Genomic DNA, 24,886 nt, shown 5'->3' on the forward strand with positions numbered 1-24,886 from the left:
TGAAAGACTATTTCAATTTATAAAGAGAAAAGTGGATATTCACTCTTTAATTTTTAAAAATAAGAAAGTTGGGACTTGTTTTTATTTTAGTATAGAAATTTATTTTAGTATAGAAATAAATATACTATATACATAGATACTATATTATATTAAATAATACGTTTAATATTGTAGATTATAGAATTTAAAATCCCAACATCAATTGCCATACCTTATCACAGCTCAGAAAATAAGTTTAAAAAATGTATGTATTTATAGTATATAAATAAAAAAATGATATATTGACTATATTTTTATATTGATAGTATCAAGATATTATTCGAAATTTGTAATAGTGTTACTATTGTATTTTTAATTTCATCCACATACTAATATATATTAATTTAGTTCTTAGGTGTAACACACACTTTTAATTCAATACTAGCATATCATAATAAGTATGAATATCATATTAAAAAGAGTTTAAAATCTATATATTATTAGTGTAAAATTTTTATATTGTTGGCAGATTAATTATTATTGATTTGTATTACTTTTATTTGAGAGTCAATAATAATTAATATATAAATAATAGTTGATTTATTGGTAGTGTAAAAATACTTACACTAACAATATATACATATTAAATCTTTTTAAAAATTCTACTAAGACTAAAACAATCATGTTATATATAAGTTGTGATAATATCTTGAATATAAAGAATTATTTATTTCTCTACAGGTTAGGTAACTTTAGATAATATGAGATTGAAAATGAATGCTTGGGACAAAAAGTTAAAGTAACTTCTTTTGTAGAGAGAAAACTATCACATAGTTGACTTAAATATAAAAATTAATATTTTGTTAATGAACATAATTTACTATATATACGTATTTTTATATCATCCACTTTACATCAGCAACATCAAATATGTTTATATTTTAGTTTGGAAAATTATTTTCAAATATGTTTATATTTTAGTTTTGAAAATTATTTTCAAATATGTTTATATTTTAGTTTTGAAAATTATTTTCAAATATGTTAATTTTCTATAAAAAAAAATCAATATTATATTTTTAAACACTTATAGAATCTAAAAAATATTTCAATATTCTAATCAATTCATTTATTTGCTATTCACATACCATTTATTTTCTCAAATATGATACTTTTTTAAAAGAAAATAAATTACCATATTTTAGAAAGTTAGCAAAAATAAAATTTAAAATTTATTTCAAATATGCTAACAAATTCCTTTATTTAGTATTCACATATCATTAATTTATCTTTGTTTCATTATTTTCCTTTTCTTGACAAAACAATTCTAATCAATTTATATATAACTTGTTCAAATTATTATTGTTGTTTTAAAATTAATTTATATACTAATCATTATTTTTATTATTTACAATTACAAATGAGTATCCACCGATAATACTCATAAATGAATCGGGTATAGGTTTGTGTTTTCGAATTCATAAGTAGTTGGGACTGAAGATTTTGAAACTCGCTATTGAACAAGTTCAGGTCCAGATAATAGGTATCAAGTCTCGCAATTCCTAAATTTATATATATATATATATATATATATATATATATATATATATAAAGAGAAATATAACTAAATATATTTTCAATTATGATGTGATATTATATTGTTAAGCATTTGTTAGTCCAAAAATATGATATAATATTATGTTGTTAATCCATAAATATGATGTGATGTTATGTTGATTAAAGAATTATTAATAAATAAATTTCAATCACAATATTAAAGTAGTGATTATAAGAAACAGAGAACAATTGTACAAGTTGTTCACAATTATTTTAATATTTTTCGAGTTTTTGGGTACTCGTGGCTCCGCTATTATTTAAGGACTCGCGAGTATCCACACCAATCTAAAGTGGATCCTGGTCCAAAATTGAATGAGTAGGCGGTCTAAATAATACACTATTGAGATCCATTTAAATTTATTGTCATCTCATTCCATATCAATGACTTGAATTTGATTATTAGAAAATGTTTTCTATTTTTAACCTTTTATGATGGAATCTCCCAAAAATATTGAAATAAAAGGCAATTATATTATTTTAAATTATTTCATGTATATATAATCCATTAGTAATTGCGGCATACATTGCACATTAGTAAGGTGATTGAGGTTTTGCTTTTAGGGGTGATGTATTAGGAGAGGAAGGATGGGTGTGAAATTTGGTGAGAAAGGGTAAATTTTATTAAAAATTCGGCTAAGAAAAAAATGTATGCATTGATTTATATATTGTCATTGTATCTTCCATTTTTATATATTTAATTATCAATGATTCTTAAAAATAATCTAAATGAATGATGAACAATACTATATATAAATTTTTATAATAACAATATATAGACATTACATTTTTAATAGAATCCCGAGAAATAATAATGAGATATTTTTTGGTGTTTTGAAACATATGATTCTTATATTAACTTTTTTATGTTTGTTTTGTTTTCATTACTACTAGACGAGATCATGGGTCGGGTATAAGTGGATAAGATAGATTCTTATTCAACCTTAAATGTTAATTGAATTATTTTTTAATCTGATTGTAAATGACTATCAAACTTGCTTTTGAACCTAAAGATAATCCTAGCACTTCAAGAAATTTGTCACATACCTACAGTCGAAAATCGTAGGTAACAGATAAAAAACTGTAGGTGTAGAACAAAAAACTTTTACCTACGGACGTTTTTGTCCGTTGTATTTAAGTCGTTATACCTATGAAGTTGCACTATCACTACAGGTTTTAGTGACGGCTGTCAGAGCATGGATATAAACTTTAACATATACCTTCGAATTTTGTATGTCACTAAATGTATTTATATCTACAGATTTTCCTTGTCATTATAGATTTTAGTGATACCAGTCATTACCATAGGTATAAGGCTAAAACATATACCTTCAGTTTTTGTCCATCACTATAAATTAATATGATTTCTTATACTTACAATTTTGTTCCATTGGTATAAGTATTGGTGATATTAAAAGAGTCATACATATACTCACAATTTCATTTCGACTTGCTTTAGTCACTAATGTGAATACAAAATCACAATATGAATTTATAATGGAAAAATAAATATATGAACATATCATTATATTTAAAATAAAAAAAGTCATACAATTCGATGAAGAATTTGAGTGAACTCCATCTAAAAACAACATATCTACATATAGCATAAACATAAAAAGTCTTATAATCCTAAAAATTACACAATTTGGATGCTCTTCTCAATAGATACAAATTGTGTTTCCAAAAAAATCAAAATGGTTCATTTCCCGGTTTGTTGCATAAAAAAGAAATTATTTGCTAACTTTCACCCGCAAAGAATAAAAAGAATACAAGTTATTGAACTATTTTGGTGCCATAAAATTATAGAAATTAAAAGATACCATATTTAATGAAGAAGGAAAATATAAAATTATTCATTCAGATTTATTACTATCTGTCGGAAGAGTTAGTCTCACGTAGTTGTAAGTGTAGGTGTAAGTCGTCTATATTATATCTATATCTATAGTTTATTCGCTGTCACTAATACATATAGTTACCAACCTATACATTTGTAGTTATATTACACCTATACCTATAGTTTTTTAACATATATAGGTATATATATCTATACCTACAATTTTGTTTATCGTCACTAATATATATAGTTACTAACCTAAACATATGTAGCTATATTACACCTATACCTACGTTTTATTTAACGTCCATAAGTATATGTATCTATATCTACAGTTGTGTTCGTTGTCACTAATATATATAGTTACGAACCTAGACATTCATAGTTATATTATACCTATACCTACGGTTATTTAACCTCCATATGTATATTACATCTATACCTACAGTTTTATCGCTATCACTATAGTGCCCGTATGTATATGACAAATTTCTTGTAGTGTAGACTCGATTAAATATAATGCATTACCATTTTAGATAAAGTTTTCTAAATATTACTTATTAGTATGAGTATGTATTTTAAGATATGAAATGATAATTTGTTAATAATTTACATATATTTATCTATATGAAAAGATTAGAGAATCAATGACATATAAAATGATTTAAATATTGTGTCAATAAATCATCATATAAGCCCTAGATAACTAACAAAAAACAAAATACGATTACAAATATAAAATTATATTAATATATAGGTTGTCCAACAAAATATAATATTGTACATTTGTATACACTTAAATAGGTACATATAAACATGAGTCATCGATGATATGGGATGAGACAAGTCAATTATATTTGTCCCTTACTTAATTCTAAAGGAAAATTATATATGCTAAATTTTTCTATTAATTTTCCTATCCACAAAAAAGTGATGTATGTCATAAATTAATACATTATTTATTAATGATTGGTTTACAAGTAACATGTCTTGTTCTTTTGTAGCTAGGATGATTAATATACAAATTCAGGAGGATATAACATTACTCAATCCTAAATATTAATTGAGTCTATTTTTTAAATACAAATTTGGTCATAGATATGAGAAAACATCATCATATTTTGTTTAATCATAACCTATTAATTTTATAAAAATCTAATGAGAGAGTGGAACTGAAGCAACATATTGATTGATATATTCATTGATAGAACTAACATCCACTTTCTAAAAGTTGTGGCTTAAAGCTAATTGATTCAGCACCATAAACACAAAAGTTTAAGATCAGTTCAAACAAGCTTTTCTGTGGAAAACTTTTTCATTTACTTTTATATCAGAATATGTGATCGAGAAAACAAAGATCAGAAGGAGAAGTGCTTCTCTTCATGCCTTGAAAGGTACAGTACATGTATGAAAAATGTATCTTTTATTATTTGTGTTATTGTGTATTCACCATTGACATTGAAAATGTTCACAAATACAAAAATCATTTCTATTATTCCACAAATACAAAAATGTTACTTCCAATTGCAAGAGAATGAGAGATATTGCTATATATACAATAAAGGAAAAAAGGACACAATATAACCCAATAATGCTCACACTAAATACAAGCCAAACCAAACAAAAAGTTATTACTCACACTAAATCTACGATAAAGGCTCCAATAGGACATCAAAAAAACACAATTAGAGCCTATTTAAGTTCCTATACATATCTATTACATGCAAATTCTAATGCATCTTTAGAATCATAATAAATGCTATATGAAAACAAAACAAAGCAAACACAAATCCAACACTCCAAATCATGTAATTGTGGTCGTAGTTACAATCTACTCGTATTTACCGCAAACGTGGGAAAATATAGCCGATTTGCGGTAAATACAATCATAATGCAATCACAAATACCTTAAAACTATAATATTGTGAACGCAATTGTAACCACGAGTTAAAACCATGCATGATTCTTATTTCATGAGTAAGGAAGGTCTAGTATTGAAAGTAAAAGGAAATCATGATTAGAGCCTAATTTCTTGATTAATTTTACAAGTTGTTACCTCTCAAATGCAATGATGAATTCATGGACCATTTGCATTGTTTTTCTTCACCTTCATGGAATTGATCTTTTCAAGCTTCCACTTGCCTTTATGCTCAGCAATGAAAGTTGCAGCTTTTACATCCACATCTGGGCTAGGACAGAAAATGGGTACACCGTCGTTTTCAAAAGCGGTCGACTCATCGATGTCCTCTCGTTCCGGTGAGCTACACAACGAGCTTTGGTTGCTACGAATCTTAACAAAATCCCCACGAATCGAAAACTTCATTGCTGGCATTTTGAACGGCGGAGGTGGCGGCGGAACCGGGATCATCGGCGACTGGTTGCCGGAGTTGTTTAATGTCTCATAATTATAGTTGAAAACTTTATTAGGCAATGGCGGTCTCCCGGAGTTTCTTCGCCGGAAGGGTCCCTCCGGTGGTGGTGGTGGCGGCGGAGCTGATTGTGATGGGATCTGGCTTTTACGCTTTGACCATCTTCTTGAAGATGTCAATGGCGGAGGAGGAGGAGGCGGCGGCGTTGGAACTGAATGTATTTTCTTATTTTTGCCTAATCCTTTTCTGAACAAACTCTGGAAAACCGAATGTGGCGGCGTTGGAGGTGGTGGCGGCGGCGGCGGCGGCGGCGCTGTTGTGTTCCTTGTTAATTCATTAACGTTATCGCGCTTTGTTGTTTGTTTCTTTTTTCTTTTTCTCTGATTCGAAAGTACTGAAGCCCAAACCATTGCTATCTCTCTCTTCACGTTGCTCTTCCTGCGCTTATGCTCCGATCGCGTCTTCACCGACGGCGGCGGAGGTGGTGCCGGAGTTTGATTAATCCTTGTAATCTCAGCCTCAGTAATCTCACTGCTACTTTCCAATTTTTGATGTGTCCGTCTTGGTCTCCGAGGAGTTTGTTCCGGTGGCGGTGGCGGTGGTGGAGCAGGTGGCGCCGGTGACGTTTGTTGCGGTGGCGGAGTAGTAGATGAAGATTGAACTTCAAAAGTATCCACAGGAATCAACTTAACACGATCTTGTTGGAATTCATTATCTTCCGGCAACCGGTTGCGGTGGTCCACGACGGCGGGAACCTGATCCTTCGCCGGAGTGGAGCGAAACTCATCAACTTCAAAATCATTTACGAAACCGAACTTGTAATGATCTCGATCTTCTTGGAATTCTTCAGACTCTGGCCACCGCTTACGGTGGTTTACAACAGCAGGAACCTGGTCCCTCACCGGCATGGAGCGAAACTTATCAACTTCGAAATCATTTATAAAACGGAACTTGTAACTGTCTCGAACTTCTCGGAACTCTTCAGCTTCCGGCCACCTCTTACGGTGGTCCACGACGGCAGGAACCTGATCCCTTACCGGCGTGGAGCCAAACTTATCAACTTCGAAATCATTTATAAAACGGAACTTATAACTATCTCGATCTTCTTGTAACTCTTCAGCTTCCGGCCACCTCTTACGGTGGTCCACGACGGCATTGACCTCATCCCTCGCCGGAGTGGAGCGAAACTTATCAATTTCAAAATCATCAAAGAAACGGAACTTGTAACGGTCATCACCGGTTTCCAAACTCCTTAGATCTGGGTAAGAGCTACTAGTTCTTCTCAACCGGCTAACCCCGGTAGCCGGTGACCGAATCGGAAGGTTCTTCTCTTCAGAGAATTCGAACCATTGATTCGAAACATAACCACCTCCTTCTCCTTCAAACGACGACGTATTATTATTATTATTATTATTAACTTTGTTTCGCTGAACGGTGTCGTTTATATTTTCATCTTGACGTGGCAGAGGTGAAGTGTTATCATCGTTGTTTGGTTTGGCAAAAACGCCAAAGAGAATGGCCAAAACGACAAGTAGGATATTGAGGGAGTCCCAACTGTTTTTAACGACGGAGGTGGGGCGGAGAATGTGGGAGGTGGCGGAGAGAAGCGGAGGCACCGTGAGGAAGAGGAGGATTAAGATGATTATAGGGAAAAGAATGATGAGGAGTGGAGGGCTAATGAAGGGTGGTGATGTGTCACGGTGAGGCATGGTGGTGGTTTAGTATCTTATGTTGTGTTTCAATATTTCATACATAAATAAAGGTTTTGGAATAAGAAACTACTTAATATGTTTTATATATCAGGATAGAGTATCTCCTTGTGTGAGGACATAATGATACATGATTATTTTTTACCTATTTTAAAAATAAATAAGAAAATAAAAAGTAAAGTAATACAAGTGTCTATTCTTAAATGAGTGTGAGGAGATAATTTTTCTTCTTACATTAGGACATACATTATTCTCTTTATATATTTTCCAACGGAATAATTGATGTACTAGGAACTGTATTCCACGTGTGAAAAATAATATTAGATATTTAGAAAAGAAAGGTATGATATATTGAATACATATGTGATGATTATATGTGATGATTTTACTGATAAGAGGATACGAGGAGATACTTCATTTCCTTATTTATCTTTTTAAGAAGTAACAAAAAGATAAGGAATCTTTGGAGAAAAGTACTAAAAATTGGTATTGGTAGAATTTTAGTTTACCCTTAAATCTGAATCATTAAAGCTTGACAGCAATGATTGAAAATGGCTTCCTTTACAACAATAGCACACATGAACCTGCTTTTAAGGGAGCACTTGGCAAAACATAGAAAAACAGCAAATGCTTTTTCAAATTTTCTCTATTTCACTATTATTTTTTTGTATGTTGCTGAAAGTGTATGTTTACCCTATATAATGATGATACACCTAGCCACAGACAAACCCAATCTTTCTATTGTTTTAGGCTTTTTTATTTTATTATTATCGTATTAGAGATAAATCTTGTTCAAGTTTGAAACATCTACAAGTATGTGAGGGTAATTCTTCTAGCAGATATTTTTCATTTACAAGATTCGAACCTGAGATATTGCTTAAGAGAAATCAAGCACATACCATTTAAATCAACACCCATCGGTTTTAGGCTAAGTTTTGATACGGATAATTTAAATAACACTAAACCTTTCTCTAGACAAAAAGTTTATTTCTTTATGTAATTTATAGTCTTAATAAACTAGTAATGTAGTTCAATAAATATAAAATGAAGGGAACTTCTAGTTTTTAAAGAAAAGTTTGTAACATGAAAACTAGTTTTCAAAAAACTAGTATTTAGAAAATAAAAAGAGTTTTCAATAAATTTGTTAACTAATTTTAAAATCAAAATAATATAAAATTATATTAGTTACATTTGATTAAAAGAATATTATTGTTATATTACCTTTTTCTAATTCCAAAGCTACTTCTATCAAATAACTTTAGTTTAGTAAATTATTCACATAAATACATATTTCTGGATATTTTTAAGCTACAAGTTGATAACTACAAGCTGCAATCTTATAGGTACAAGTATGGGTAAAAACAGGTTAGACCAAAACAAATTTTGTTTTAAACAGTCCACACATATATAACATATAAGAGTCTGACTCTGACATGTTAGCTTGTTTAAAAAATTCAAAGTCTAAACTTGATATATTTAAAAGTTTGGTTTGACATGTTAGCATGTTTAAATGTTTGTTATACTATATGGTTAGGAAATAAACTACTATGACCATATTTAAATATGTTAATAAGTCTACTTTTAAGTAGTCACATCTAACTATAACAATCCAATTATATTTTTGTATATATTTTTCTATTAAAATTTCATGCATAATATTACTTATATTAAAATAGTATAATATGGATACTATTATATTATATAATAAATATGCTGAATTTTTAGGTCTAATATGTCTTTCGGATTGCCTAATATATGATATATTAAATTAAATATGCTTTTTAAAAATCCTAACCATAACATATTCACAAAAAAAAGTTTGGTTTGATCTAATATATTATAGGTCAAGAAGTAGAAAACCAATGAAACAAAAAACAAAATGAAAGCCACATTTTTATTATAATGCAAATATGCCCACCAATAATGTTACATCCCAATTTATAGTAGCATGCAAATTTAATTTAATGAAGTCCTATGCATGAAAAATAATATTTACTCAACAAAAATATATCCAAAAGAGAAAAGTTTTTGTTGCCATCCTTTGAAGCACAAGACTTATCTACTAAATTGTCCCACTTGTGGGGCATTGAGAGTGCAATTCTTATTATCTTATAGGGCTATATATACCTAATAGAAGACCATGGCCTAATCATATAGACCACACCATCAATTCATTTAAATATCCAACATGTGTTTGCATTGATTTAATGGGTGGATAATACACCAACTAAAATGAATGGAACATTTATTAGCTTAATTTTGTGCTTAAATAATGAAAGGTGTGATGGGGTCTCATCTTTTATGGGATATTATTATTTAAATGAGATAAAGGAAGTTGAGACAGGTTGGAGGGAAAGGACACCTATACCTACAGGCAAAGGACCTATCAAGTGACCCCCAAAATATCTGCCACTCAAAGTTAGGAGAACATATCTTTTATCTCATATTTTATGTCTTCTACGTGCCATTAGTTACGAGCGATTGAAAAAATATATTTAAGTTAAAAATTTAATTATTATATATTTTTCTAATCAATTATATCTTATGACATATGAAGTTTCATTTATCTCATGCTAGTAAGCCACAATAGCTAGCATCCATTTCACTAGATTGAATTGATTTTTGAATATATATTAATTAGTGATTTATATCTAAAATATATTTCTATCATCCATTTTATTACCCCTGGAAGATTGGTATTACATTCACTGTTTAGTATTACAATATTGGGAAGCACATTTGTTATTCATACTTCTCGTATCATTTTATGTATCATCACTTCTATTTAATTAGAAAAAATTTATTTAAGTTAAAATTGTTATTATTGAATATTTTTCTGGTCAATCATAGACATCAAATATATATCCACACATGTGTAATGAGTGAGACATCAGTGTCTGGCAAGAATCTCAGCAACCATGCATGCATTAACTAATGAGTGATCCACATTTTTAATTGAATTAAGAAACTATAAATAATAATGGTTCAAGAGAAAATATTTCTTATATGTTATAACAATAAATCTGAGTTTATTTTTAGAGTGAACATCAAATATGAGTTTTTGAACTTCATAATGTACATCACATCCCTTAGGAGATATTCCATGATTACAAAATTGACTTGTATTTTTTATCAATGGTAAGGAAACAATACCAAACTTTCTCCTATTTTTTTTTACAAGTGTGTTTATTTTAGTGTATATTTATATTGGTTTTCGAATTAAGATGTTAATTTTTTATGTTGTACAGGTATTTCCCCAACTAATGAGAAATGTATTTACTCATTTCAGAGTATCTAATTGTTCCTCTAATAAATGTTATATGATTCCCGATAATCTAGTGGGACATTACTTTATTAAACGAATTCCTTATTGATATATTAAATTATACTAATCTTTTTAAGAAGGAAAAGTTGTATATTAAATTATACTAAGGTAGGGTGTTATAATAATAATGTGAAAATCTTATAGGAAAAGAATATAATTCAAAATATATTAAATTAATCTTTTATGTCTTAAAAGTATGCACTTTTTATCTAAAAATAATTTTGGTTTATATATATATATATAGATATAGATATAGGTATCTAATACTAACGGGTGTTGGTTCAAGTGGTACATGTTTGATCCCCTTAAGCAAGGTCTCGGGTTCGAGTTTTGTGGATAGAAAAAGAGCCGCTGAGAGAGTTAACCTCATATACGTGTAGATATTACCGGCTCAGACAAGATTGTCTTCAGTGTAAGGATACATGTGAGAAACCAAAAAATATAAATATCTCAAAATATCATTGGACTTGTATAAAGATACATATAAGTTTGAGATAAAAGATATGGATTTCAAATAAAGACCCCTCCTAATCGTTTTTTAACATTAGATTATATGAATCCAATATCTTTTCCTGTCATTTGAATTTTTTTACCCTATCTTTTCCTCATATTATGAAGTAAATAAGCAATGTCTCGAGTTCAAGTCTTGTGGATGAAAAAAATACCCGCTGAGAAAGTTAACTATACGTATTTGTGAATGTTCTCGGCTTAATCATTTACCATCATATTTCTTTCGTATACACAGTTCAGCAAATTTACCAACTAATCCTACTCTCAAATTGGGGCATATATATATATATATATATATACTCACGTGAGAATAGTGTACTACTATGAGAAATGAGAACAATTAATATGAACTATTAGATCTTATCAGCTGAATGATCAAGATTAAAAGATATGTACACATGATTATCATGTAATCAATAACCAACTTTTAATTCTAACCAACTATGATGAGTTGTAAGACCCAACTTTATTATTTTCATATGAGAAATACACTTTTTAACTATGATGAACTACACTTTTGAAGTTTATAGTACAAAATATCAGTACTTTGTTATTTGGTGATATCAACCTAAAAGTGTCTTAAAATTGTCATGATTAGATGTACACAAACATTTTATCCATGTAGGTTTGCTTGGTATAATGGAGTTCTAATTGGTAGATAGAGACAATTGGTCCTGTTAGAGGATAACAATTAAAATGATAAAATGGTTTTTAGTACTTCAAATTATCTAATAATTTCATAGATGATTATTTAATAATTATTCCCTCTAATATATGTATTTGAATCATGTAGAAAACATAATTTTATATGTATTTGGATTGTATTAATAACCATGACTCTCTCGTTATTTATTTTTGAGTAAATTATATTGATAATCCTGAGTAGCTTTAGTGAAATTACATAATTAACATTTTTATTTTCTACACCTACAAAATCCTCTTAATTTATATACATATATTAAACTAACTACTTCTGCGTGATAAATTAGTGTGATCTTTTAAACAAAAAAAATTGATAAATATAATTAAGTAAACAAAATATGTTGTATTGTTGAAACAAATCCAAACAGTATACGAGTGATGATTTGTGTAATTTCACATTTTTAAATAAAAAGATGTGATGAATGTAATTAAGTTAAACAAAATTATGATATATTATGAAGATAAATCCAAATAGTATAAAAGTCAATATTTCTTCATTATTTTTTTGGTTGTTACAAAATGCATCAAAAATTTCTAAAGATATATTATTTAAGACACTCTTATATTATATAGTAACGAATAAAAAATAATGAAAAAATATAATATTAAGGTGTGCAAAAAATGAGAATACTTTGTACAATAAAACTCAAGGGATACAAATATAATTTAACTTTTTATTACAGTATATGCGTCAAGTCATATACATCTATTAAGAGAGAAGAATATATGAATATTTAACTTTTTAATTAATATAATATATTTTCATTGGTACAATAGAGAAGAACTCATTTTTTTCGGAGCACAGGTTAGTGAATGACTCATTAGTGCAAAAAAATGGTGTTGGAAGTCTCTATAAAACGCCACGTTACACAACACTAACACACAAGTTACAACCTTTTTCTACAACCTTCTTATCTTTGTCTCTTTGATTCTCTTACACACTATATAGCTTTGTCTATCATTTTCTTTGAGTTAATATTATTCCAAATCAAACAGTAATTGGTTATTATTATGGGAGAAGAAGCTTGTGAAAGTGTGATGAACATTAGTGTTGAAATTCAAAGCAATGAAGGAAAAAATTATGAGAGTGTTGAGTTAGATATATACCCTTTGAGTTTTTACTATTTTGGTTACAAAGATGCTGTTCTTTTCAAAAACTTTAACTTACATCATCAACTTCATAGGATCAAATCCAAGTTTGTTTTTTTTTCTCTTATTCATCTATCTATTTTTGTAATTTATATGTATTTGTTATGTTAATATGTTCTTTTAACTTTTTTTTTTCTTTTTTCTTTGTGTTGATTAATATTAGTTATGCTGCCCATGGACTAAGAACTTGTGTGGAAGCTGTGATATTGGTTAGTATTTAAACTAATATTTAATGTTTATCTATATTTTCAAAATATATTATATAGAACTTTAGTTAATCGCGGTTGTGGTTAGTGTTATTGTATTCATTAAATAATTGAATCATTGCGTTATGGTTGTTATGATGCGTATTATGGTCGTCGTAGTCGTGTGAATATTATTTTGTAATATTTCATATCCATAATATTATGGTCGCATCACGTAATCCATTAAGTGAAAAGGAAGATTTCATAGTCATCCTATGTGTCTTTTATAACTACCAAGTATTTCTTTTCATCTGAATTTTATCAGATAACCAATTCGCAAACGAACCATTAAGTGAACGGAAGACATAGTAAAAGGGGAGAAGGGAAAAACTAGTTGGGCAGCTATCTCGGGTTCCATATCAGTTATGTTGCAGCGGAAGCGATTGTTGCGCTGTGTTGACCACAAACAATCAAATAATGTGCATAGAATAAATAGAAGAGAAGAAACAAGATAATTTGTTAATGGTTCGACCAATTGTACGTGCTTATAATATATTCTAATACTAGGTAATGTGAGATTTCATATAATAATATATTTCAAAAAATCAGAAGGTACTGATCAGAGTAATATCTGCAACAAAATTCATTAGTTTTCATAATTCTGAGTCACTGTGTATCAATTCCATAATCTTGCTCTTAGTTATTTATTCTAATTCTGTTATGTTGTTCAAACTTGAAACAGTTATGTGTATAATTCTGAACTGAGAATGAAAGTTTGGTTGGATCAGGTTGAATTGTTCAAACATCCACATTTGCTTCTGTTGCAAGTAAGAAATTCCACTTTTAAACTCCCCGGTGGTCGATTAAGGCCAGGTGAATCAGGTATGGAGGAAGCTGTCAAATATTGAAGATTGAAAAGTTTGAGAATATTTAACTAAGTTTTCACTCAAGCTTGGATTTCTTAATTTCCAGATATCAATGGTTTGAAGCGTAAGCTCACAAGAAATCTTTCTGAAAATGAAGATGGGAATGGGACTCAATGGGAGGTATCAAGCTTGTCTTCTTTCATGTTTGTAAATTTTCCGTAAAAACCAGTATTTTAAATTGTGATTGCCTTTATTGTGGTTGTTGTGCCACAAAGTGCGACGTGAAGTTTTTTGTGATTAAGAATCCTTTTGAATTTGTTCTGGCCTGATATGCGGCCCGGTATGTGGCCCGGTATGGCTCGATATGCGGCCCGATATGGCCCGAACGTAGTTGCTTTCATTTTGATTTGGTGTTACACTGTAATTGTGAGGTGATGCTGTTGTGGAGGTATCAAGCTTGTCTTCTTTCATGTTTGTAATAATTTCATAAAAACTAGTAGTTTAAAGTGTGATTGTGGTCGCTAAGCTGCGCCGAAGTTTGTTGTGATTAAGAGAATATTTTCAATTTGTTCTGGCCCAGTGCGTGTGGCCCGAAACAGCCCGGTGCGTGTGGCCCGATACGGCCCGGTGCGTGCGGGCCGTTTCTTTCATTTTGATTTGGTGTCACATTGTAATTGCAAGGTGATGTGGTTGTAGAGGTCATCACAATTCACAACTACAATATTGCAGCCGCATCATGAGGTGATGTTATCCATAATTTGATACAATCTCACAACATTTTTACTTGATTTAGGTGAGTGGATGCCTTGGAATGTGGTGGAGACCAGATTTTGAAGCATCACTATATCCCTACTTACCACCTAATGTAAAACAACCAAAGGTACATAATTTAATTTTCTTTACAAATTCTGATGAAAAATGCCCTAGAATCCTAGTTTCATAGTCTTGCTTCATGATGTAGGAGTGTACAAAACTCTTTCTTGTGAAGCTACCAGTGAGTAGAAAGTTCATTGTGCCAAAGAACCTAAGGTTGCTTGCAGTCCCATTATGCCAAATTCAGGACAATGACAAGGTAAGCATCATGAACTTCCATGTGATTAAATCTTCTATCTGAAGCATAGCATTTGAAAGAGTGTCACACCCCGATTTTCTATTATGTGACTTTTCGGAGTTCAGTTACATGACTAAGAGTAATCACTCATTTTAGTCTCATAAGACTTTCAGCATATCAGTTTGGGTTCTTCAAATATTATTATCAATTTGAGGGTTCCAAAGATGTTAGCACATGTGGCTGGCCTGGTTTCAAATAAAAAGTCGCAGAGCCGGTTTCCAATCGAAAATCGGGTTATGTTTTATATATATATATATATATATATATATATATATATACTCACGTGAGAATAGTGTACTACTATGAGAAATGAGAACAATTAATATGAACTATTAGATCTTATCAGCTGAATGATCAAGATTAAAAGATATGTACACATGATTATCATGTAATCAATAACCAACTTTTAATTCTAACCAACTATGATGAGTTGTAAGACCCAACTTTATTATTTTCATATGAGAAATACACTTTTTAACTATGATGAACTACACTTTTGAAGTTTATAGTACAAAATATCAGTACTTTGTTATTTGGTGATATCAACCTAAAAGTGTCTTAAAATTGTCATGATTAGATGTACACAAACATTTTATCCATGTAGGTTTGCTTGGTATAATGGAGTTCTAATTGGTAGATAGAGACAATTGGTCCTGTTAGAGGATAACAATTAAAATGATAAAATGGTTTTTAGTACTTCAAATTATCTAATAATTTCATAGATGATTATTTAATAATTATTCCCTCTAATATATGTATTTGAATCATGTAGAAAACATAATTTTATATGTATTTGGATTGTATTAATAACCATGACTCTCTCGTTATTTATTTTTGAGTAAATTATATTGATAATCCTGAGTAGCTTTAGTGAAATTACATAATTAACATTTTTATTTTCTACACCTACAAAATCCTCTTAATTTATATACATATATTAAACTAACTACTTCTGCGTGATAAATTAGTGTGATCTTTTAAACAAAAAAAATTGATAAATATAATTAAGTAAACAAAATATGTTGTATTGTTGAAACAAATCCAAACAGTATACGAGTGATGATTTGTGTAATTTCACATTTTTAAATAAAAAGATGTGATGAATGTAATTAAGTTAAACAAAATTATGATATATTATGAAGATAAATCCAAATAGTATAAAAGTCAATATTTCTTCATTATTTTTTTGGTTGTTACAAAATGCATCAAAAATTTCTAAAGATATATTATTTAAGACACTCTTATATTATATAGTAACGAATAAAAAATAATGAAAAAATATAATATTAAGGTGTGCAAAAAATGAGAATACTTTGTACAATAAAACTCAAGGGATACAAATATAATTTAACTTTTTATTACAGTATATGCGTCAAGTCATATACATCTATTAAGAGAGAAGAATATATGAATATTTAACTTTTTAATTAATATAATATATTTTCATTGGTACAATAGAGAAGAACTCATTTTTTTCGGAGCACAGGTTAGTGAATGACTCATTAGTGCAAAAAAATGGTGTTGGAAGTCTCTATAAAACGCCACGTTACACAACACTAACACACAAGTTACAACCTTTTTCTACAACCTTCTTATCTTTGTCTCTTTGATTCTCTTACACACTATATAGCTTTGTCTATCATTTTCTTTGAGTTAATATTATTCCAAATCAAACAGTAATTGGTTATTATTATGGGAGAAGAAGCTTGTGAAAGTGTGATGAACATTAGTGTTGAAATTCAAAGCAATGAAGGAAAAAATTATGAGAGTGTTGAGTTAGATATATACCCTTTGAGTTTTTACTATTTTGGTTACAAAGATGCTGTTCTTTTCAAAAACTTTAACTTACATCATCAACTTCATAGGATCAAATCCAAGTTTGTTTTTTTTTCTCTTATTCATCTATCTATTTTTGTAATTTATATGTATTTGTTATGTTAATATGTTCTTTTAACTTTTTTTTTTCTTTTTTCTTTGTGTTGATTAATATTAGTTATGCTGCCCATGGACTAAGAACTTGTGTGGAAGCTGTGATATTGGTTAGTATTTAAACTAATATTTAATGTTTATCTATATTTTCAAAATATATTATATAGAACTTTAGTTAATCGCGGTTGTGGTTAGTGTTATTGTATTCATTAAATAATTGAATCATTGCGTTATGGTTGTTATGATGCGTATTATGGTCGTCGTAGTCGTGTGAATATTATTTTGTAATATTTCATATCCATAATATTATGGTCGCATCACGTAATCCATTAAGTGAAAAGGAAGATTTCATAGTCATCCTATGTGTCTTTTATAACTACCAAGTATTTCTTTTCATCTGAATTTTATCAGATAACCAATTCGCAAACGAACCATTAAGTGAACGGAAGACATAGTAAAAGGGGAGAAGGGAAAAACTAGTTGGGCAGCTATCTCGGGTTCCATATCAGTTATGTTGCAGCGGAAGCGATTGTTGCGCTGTGTTGACCACAAACAATCAAATAATGTGCATAGAATAAATAGAAGAGAAGAAACAAGATAATTTGTTAATGGTTCGACCAATTGTACGTGCTTATAATATATTCTAATACTAGGTAATGTGAGATTTCATATAATAATATATTTCAAAAAATCAGAAGGTACTGATCAGAGTAATATCTGCAACAAAATTCATTAGTTTTCATAATTCTGAGTCACTGTGTATCAATTCCATAATCTTGCTCTTAGTTATTTATTCTAATTCTGTTATGTTGTTCAAACTTGAAACAGTTATGTGTATAATTCTGAACTGAGAATGAAAGTTTGGTTGGATCAGGTTGAATTGTTCAAACATCCACATTTGCTTCTGTTGCAAGTAAGAAATTCCACTTTTAAACTCCCCGGTGGTCGATTAAGGCCAGGTGAATCAGGTATGGAGGAAGCTGTCAAATATTGAAGATTGAAAAGTTTGAGAATATTTAACTAAGTTTTCACTCAAGCTTGGATTTCTTAATTTCCAGATATCAATGGTTTGAAGCGTAAGCTCACAAGAAATCTTTCTGAAAATGAAGATGGGAATGGGACTCAATGGGAGGTATCAAGCTTGTCTTCTTTCATGTTTGTAAATTTTCCGTAAAAACCAGTATTTTAAATTGTGATTGCCTTTATTGTGGTTGTTGTGCCACAAAGTGCGACGTGAAGTTTTTTGTGATTAAGAATCCTTTTGAATTTGTTCTGGCCTGATATGCGGCCCGGTATGTGGCCCGGTATGGCTCGATATGCGGCCCGATATGGCCCGAACGTAGTTGCTTTCATTTTGATTTGGTGTTACACTGTAATTGTGAGGTGATGCTGTTGTGGAGGTATCAAGCTTGTCTTCTTTCATGTTTGTAATAATTTCATAAAAACTAGTAGTTTAAAGTGTGATTGTGGTCGCTAAGCTGCGCCGAAGTTTGTTGTGATTAAGAGAATATTTTCAATTTGTTCTGGCCCAGTGCGTGTGGCCCGAAACAGCCCGGTGCGTGTGGCCCGAAACAGCCCGGTGCGTGTGGCCCGATACGGCCCGGTGCGTGCGGGCCGTTTCTTTCATTTTGATTTGGTGTCACATTGTAATTGCAAGGTGATGTGGTTGTAGAGGTCATCACAATTCACAACTACAATATTGCAGCCGCATCATGAGGTGATGTTATCCATAATTTGATACAATCTCACAACATTTTTACTTGATTTAGGTGAGTGGATGCCTTGGAATGTGGTGGAGACCAGATTTTGAAGCATCACTATATCCCTACTTACCACCTAATGTAAAACAACCAAAGGTACATAATTTAATTTTCTTTACAAATTCTGATGAAAAATGCCCTAGAATCCTAGTTTCATAGTCTTGCTTCATGATGTAGGAGTGTACAAAACTCTTTCTTGTGAAGCTACCAGTGAGTAGAAAGTTCATTGTGCCAAAGAACCTAAGGTTGCTTGCAGTCCCATTATGCCAAATTCAGGACAATGACAAGGTAAGCATCATGAACTTCCATGTGATTAAATCTTCTATCTGAAGCATAGCATTTGAAAGAGTGTCACACCCCGATTTTCTATTATGTGACTTTTCGGAGTTCAGTTACATGACTAAGAGTAATCACTCATTTTAGTCTCATAAGACTTTCAGCATATCAGTTTGGGTTCTTCAAATATTATTATCAATTTGAGGGTTCCAAAGATGTTAGCACATGTGGCTGGCCTGGTTTCAAATAAAAAGTCGCAGAGCCGGTTTCCAATCGAAAATCGGGTTATGTTTTACAGAATGCTTTAGATGGTTATGGAATAATGTTGTCTCGTACTTTTCCTATAAGAATTTTTATGGTTTTGTTTTGATGATTGATTTGACACATTTGCTTTTGCATGTTGCAGACATATGGACCAATTATATCAGGGGTCCCACATCTACTCTCAAAATTCTCTTTCAACATGATTGAATCTTAATACTTCAGTGATATGTCTAAGGCTTATATATATATATATAGCTTTCTATACAACTATGATATTGTAATGTTGAAAAGATAAATATATATGTTACTAGTTACTTGTATGGTTGTTGGTGTGAAATTTATTTCTAGTAATGAAGTTTTGATATAACCTATAATTGTATTTGTCTTGTAATCTGGAGGTCATGAATTTAAATATTAGAAACAATATTTTTGTTTGTAGGATAAAGTTGTTTACATCCATCATTTTCCGATATCGTTAAGGGGAAGTTTCGTGTATTGGACAAAGATTTGATGTACTACTATGTCTTCCAGAATGAAGTTGCATTGCTTAGGGACTATAACCTTAGGCAGAAAGCTTCTAATTCAATTATCTATAAGCTTAGTAATTAATGTATAACTAACATACATAGTGATATATGGGTGTAAATTGAGAGGGAGTATCTATCACTTCAACCTTAGGAATGAGAGAAATAATAGTATGACTAAACCTCTTAGATTCGTCAAAATATTTGCACGAGCCTTCTACCTAGTAGGGTCAATTATTGACCCGCAATTTTACTCAACCTTTGTTTCTGCCCATAGATAAAAGAATTGTTAGTGTACAGTTACCATTATGTTGACAAAAGCCCACTCCTTACATTAATAGAGGGAAACACAACCTTACACTAGCATGTGTAGATATTAAGAAATGTGGATTTTTGATGAAAAAACATGATTGAACTGGTTCAGGTGACATGATAACTTATTTTTTTTCCATTGTTATATGGTTTTAGATTGGTTCATTGGAAAAAAGAACAACCTAAAAAAGTACACAATATGTTCTATGGTCTTTCATAATTAAGTCATGAAACATGAATTTTTAGTGCATATTAGTAGTTTAAGTACTTAAATTTTTTGTAATGTGGACCGGGTTGACAAATAGACGGTTTTGTTAAAATTTTGATCACATTTACCTGATACATCATACTGGTATGTAATAAACTTAGGTAACCAATTTATAACTCTTAATCTTACGAGACATTCTTAATGACAAAATCGGTACATATTACGAGGTATAGTAAATATGGTATGTGATACATAGAGTAAATGAACTATGGTTTCGATTATTTAAACTAGCATCAAATTTTATATCTTTGAAAATAATTTCAACATTATGATATAAGCAGCTCTTACAATGATGACTCATTAAGCAGACTTATCCTTCTGCACTGCAAATTTTAGTATATAACTTAGCCCTTATGAAAAACTGAAGGGATAAATAATGACTTCAAAAATACTTATAAAACAATAGTTATATACATAAATGTTCCAAATGATATGTATCAATTTATGCCTTTTGTCTTCAATTTTCTTTGAGCCTTCAAGTCTATAACAATAATAGAGATATTATCTTTGCTTCCCCTTTGTAGAGCAAGTTTAGATAGATACTCTGCAGCATACTGAGCTGCAGGATCAGCTCCATGGCCTTGTCCTGTTGATGCATTGTTGCCATTCTTCTTGTGCCAAATTAAGATTCGCTTTCGTGCAATGTCACAGGCTTCTTCATTTGTTATTACGTCCCATAAACCATCACTGGCTAGAATAAGGCACTCGTCGATTTTCTCTCGGTGGACAAACATGACTTCTGGGTCTGGAATTATCCATGGCTTCAAGTAATGATCACCTGGTGGACAAGAAACAAACAATACTCTATAACAAATATGACAAGAATATGAAGAAAAAAGTTGAAAAATATATTAAAGAAAGCACAATCAATTAATTGATTAGGACTATATGTTTAAAAACCAGAACGAAGTGGCTAGTTGGACCATAAATCAATTGGTTCCAGTTTAAATAGTATTCTGTTCAACCATTGTTTAATTACGGTTCAATCGATCAAAATTTGATCGGTTGAACCAATTGAACTTTGACTCAAAGGTCTTGCTAGTTCAATCTTCGAGAACAACAGAGTCCATGTCTTTTGACACTATGTTAAGTCTACCACATGGATCGAATGATGAAACTATGTTCTATCAAAAACCATATTGTGTGATAAGCTATTTAGGTATAAACCCATTCTAGTGGTTTTCCCTAGAGTTGTTCTCAGTCTTCCACTCCCTCTAATTATAGGGCTACCCCTATCTGATCAACTCTTCTAAATGGCGCTTCAATTTGTCTTTATATCATGTCTAAATCATCGAAATCTTGATTTGATCATCTTTTCCTCATTATTAGATTGATTATCAAGAGAAAATGGCAAATGAATATTTGTGACATTGTAAAGAGACAGAAATGAGTCTAATGATGCAGAAAAGAGTATAACTTTGTTATTGACACTTAAAAAACATTGTCATCAAGATATACCTATGGACCTTGACATTGCCAAAACACCGAGAACTCGGTATCCGTTCCACTGTATGACCTTTCCTCCTGCAGCTTCTATCCGTGTCCACTCGTCCTCTCGATTTGGCTGCAACATAGAAATGAAGTTTCCTCTATTAGAAAACTTAATCTTACAGCAAAAGTCAAGCATAAAATTTGTGAAACTAGAAAGAAATGCCTTACTTTGTGGTCAGAAGACAATGGCAGTGCTTCCTTTCCGCGATATAGAACTGCTCTCGAATCACCACAATTTGCAACTATTATATCGGTTCGAGTTAAAACAGCAACTACTGCAGTGGAGCCAACAGTCTCAGCAAGAAGTTCAATACTAGACTCAGATTCATCCTCACTATTGTTTCCACTATTAGCATGAACTCTTCCAACATCATCATCTACTTTACGAAAGCAATTGAAGAATGCTTTCTTCCAATGGTCCTGCCAATTGTCTCTCCCGTTCTTTTCGGCTTCTACAGCTTCAATTTCCTTAACCAACACAGAATGAAGATGTTCCTGACAGTAATTGGCAACCTATGTAAACATGTAAAGAACATTGTCTTAGTGAAAAAGACCAACTTCAACAATTACAACAAATTGCGCAATTGACAAGAAGGATTTCGACATACCTGACAGCCCCCATGTCCATCATAGACGCCGAAAAAGTGGGCCAATGAGTAGTTTGTGTTTTCATCAACATGGTCATCCATTAGCGTCTGTGGAGGGACTTGAAAAAGTTGAGGCTTGACAGCAATAGCATCTTCCATCTCCGGTCTCATTCCACAAACTGACGAGAAACCATAACGAGCGCCATTACCACTCAGTTCCAAAGCATTCTGGCTGCTTGTTCTGCATGTTTGCTTCTCTATCAGCTCAGAATTTGGTTTTGGATCACAGCCATCTGATCCACTTCCATTTCCCTTCGCAACTGAAGCCATATTCTCGTCTGGCTCTATCTTGCCGCGTGGCTCATTCGAACTGGACTTACCCTTGATGGCAATTGGTGAATCAATTTCAGAACAATTACTACTCAATGTAGCAGATTCCTCTCTACAAGGAATAACCATTTCAGAAACAATCTCAGCTACAACCTGATTCCCCTTAACCTCTGTATATACTAAATTTCGATGTTGCGGACTAATAATATCCATGTGTTGTTTTTCAGTTTCAACAGAGTATGAGTGACAATCCTCAATTGCAGGATTTAATATTAAAGTTGCTGCTGTACTTGCCACAAGCTCTAGACTAGTTATCTCCTTCTGGATTAAATTCCCAACCGTAAACGGCACCGCAACCGCCGGAAACATTTCCTTCACAGGTTTACTTGCAGCCTTATCCTCTAGAATCGTCCTAAAACTGCTACTCTTTAAACCACGTTTTCCTTAAGCCTCTTTTCTAAGACATGGAATTCACTTTGGCATATATACATACACCTAGAAGACACCTAAAGCAAGAAATAAAGGGAATCTTAGAATGAATCTAACAAAAGCTATTTAATGCTATGCTCTTTAGGCATCAAAATTTAATCAAAGTTTATAGTGAAATATAAACTTTTGAATTCATTGTTTTGGACATTTATATTATTAGGTCCTATTCAATGAACATGGCATATAGGTAAGAGGTAGTAGTGCCCCAAACTCTTCTATTTGTACCTCTCCACAGACCCTTTTGATTCCTTGAAACATAAGGCAATAGATCATTCAAGAAACATAAACAAATAGAGAAGAAAAACGATGTATACATCGACAATGTACGAGTTTTTTACATTGTCATTACATCGTCCAACATTCATTTTAAATCATCGTTGACTCTTAAATGAAAGTAATACAAATGAACGATGGATAATACACTAAATATGTATAAACCTTTACATTATCAATGCAAATGCATAGATATTACACTCAAACATATAATCGACAAAGTCGGTGCCATATCTCTCTCTAACAACAAGGAGACAAGGAAAATGGGGTCATTGAAAATGAAATCTTTTAAACAACAAATGATACAAAAATGAGAATAGAGGTTCCCTTTATCAAAGGCAAACCACATCTACCATTGAAATTTCCATGGATTTTGCTTCTCTTATGTCCCTTTCATGTGTGAACTAAAACATGCCTACCCATACTCAAAATGATACCAAACTAGAGGCAAAATCTAGTGTTTCAGATCATTTCCATATATTGTCCCAAACCAATGAAATAATGTCATGTCGATTAAAAATTTTAAATATTCATTATTATTGTTATTATTTGTATGAAACAAAGATAAGATCTGTGATAGCATATCTTTGTTATTTGGAAGAAAAAAAAAGCATAGCAAAGTTAATAATTTTGAACTTTTGAACTTATAATCATCTCGAGGATTTAGTTGAGTCTTACACTATTAGACCAGTATCTTGTTAGTATAATAGTTGCTATAATTATTTTAAATTATTTAAGATTTTGGTTGTACTTAAAATACAAATTGAATTATGAAGAAAAAATGAAAGAAATGAGAAAATGTGAAAGCCATCAAATAACTAATGAGATAATTTAAAAGACTTATATTTTCATTCATTACTCTAAGAATTCAACTCATAAACAAACAAAGTCAATCACAATATCTTCTCTTCACAAACAAAAAAGAAAGAAGGAATCAGAAAATACTTATGCAAGAATTTGAGATATGAAGTCTTTCATTTGATTTATTAATTGGTCGGTAAGGTTTGGTTACATCATTTCTTAACAAATA

General features: G+C 31.0%; 3 protein-coding genes across 7 annotated transcripts; 1 reads left to right on the forward strand and 2 right to left on the reverse strand.

The window, feature by feature from the left end:
• On the reverse strand, positions 4,956-7,568 carry LOC109327226 (bromodomain-containing protein 4-like). Of its 2 annotated transcripts, XM_019560308.1 has the most exons (2): positions 6,692-7,568; positions 4,956-6,565 (listed from the first exon to the last, which is right to left on the reverse strand). In XM_019560308.1, exons 1-2 carry the CDS (start codon positions 7,503-7,505, stop codon positions 5,505-5,507), a joined length of 1,875 nt encoding a protein of 624 aa, XP_019415853.1. In that variant the 5' UTR covers positions 7,506-7,568; the 3' UTR covers positions 4,956-5,504. The 2 variants fall into 2 exon arrangements, with proteins under 2 accessions (XP_019415853.1, XP_019415852.1); XM_019560307.1 differs by having other exon boundaries at positions 4,956-7,568.
• Positions 12,943-19,910, forward strand: LOC109326274 (pre-mRNA cleavage factor Im 25 kDa subunit 1). 2 transcript variants are annotated; one of them, XM_019558978.1, is made up of 7 exons: positions 12,943-13,238; positions 13,355-13,400; positions 14,165-14,258; positions 14,349-14,422; positions 15,036-15,122; positions 15,204-15,314; positions 19,725-19,910. In XM_019558978.1, the coding sequence occupies exons 1-7, from the start codon at positions 13,054-13,056 to the stop codon at positions 19,794-19,796; spliced, it is 669 nt and encodes a 222-aa protein (XP_019414523.1). In that variant the 5' UTR covers positions 12,943-13,053; the 3' UTR covers positions 19,797-19,910. The 2 variants fall into 2 exon arrangements, with proteins under 2 accessions (XP_019414523.1, XP_019414522.1); XM_019558977.1 differs by lacking the exons at positions 12,943-13,238; positions 13,355-13,400; positions 14,165-14,258; ... (1 more) ...; positions 15,036-15,122; positions 15,204-15,314 and adding exons at positions 16,939-17,230; positions 17,347-17,392; positions 18,157-18,250; ... (1 more) ...; positions 19,052-19,138; positions 19,220-19,330.
• On the reverse strand, positions 20,984-23,827 carry LOC109326047 (protein phosphatase 2C 77-like). Of its 3 annotated transcripts, none has more exons than XM_019558688.1 (5): positions 23,809-23,827; positions 22,786-23,600; positions 22,346-22,690; positions 22,145-22,250; positions 20,984-21,464 (listed from the first exon to the last, which is right to left on the reverse strand). In XM_019558688.1, the coding sequence occupies exons 2-5, from the start codon at positions 23,461-23,463 to the stop codon at positions 21,124-21,126; spliced, it is 1,470 nt and encodes a 489-aa protein (XP_019414233.1). In that variant the 5' UTR covers positions 23,464-23,600; positions 23,809-23,827; the 3' UTR covers positions 20,984-21,123. The 3 variants fall into 3 exon arrangements, with proteins under 3 accessions (XP_019414233.1, XP_019414234.1, XP_019414232.1); XM_019558689.1 differs by lacking the exon at positions 23,809-23,827 and having other exon boundaries at positions 22,786-23,246; positions 23,301-23,702; XM_019558687.1 differs by lacking the exon at positions 23,809-23,827 and having other exon boundaries at positions 22,786-23,702.

This window comes from Lupinus angustifolius, chromosome LG14 (genome assembly GCF_001865875.1).
Source record: "Lupinus angustifolius cultivar Tanjil chromosome LG14, LupAngTanjil_v1.0, whole genome shotgun sequence".
NCBI lineage: Eukaryota > Viridiplantae > Streptophyta > Magnoliopsida > Fabales > Fabaceae > Lupinus > Lupinus angustifolius.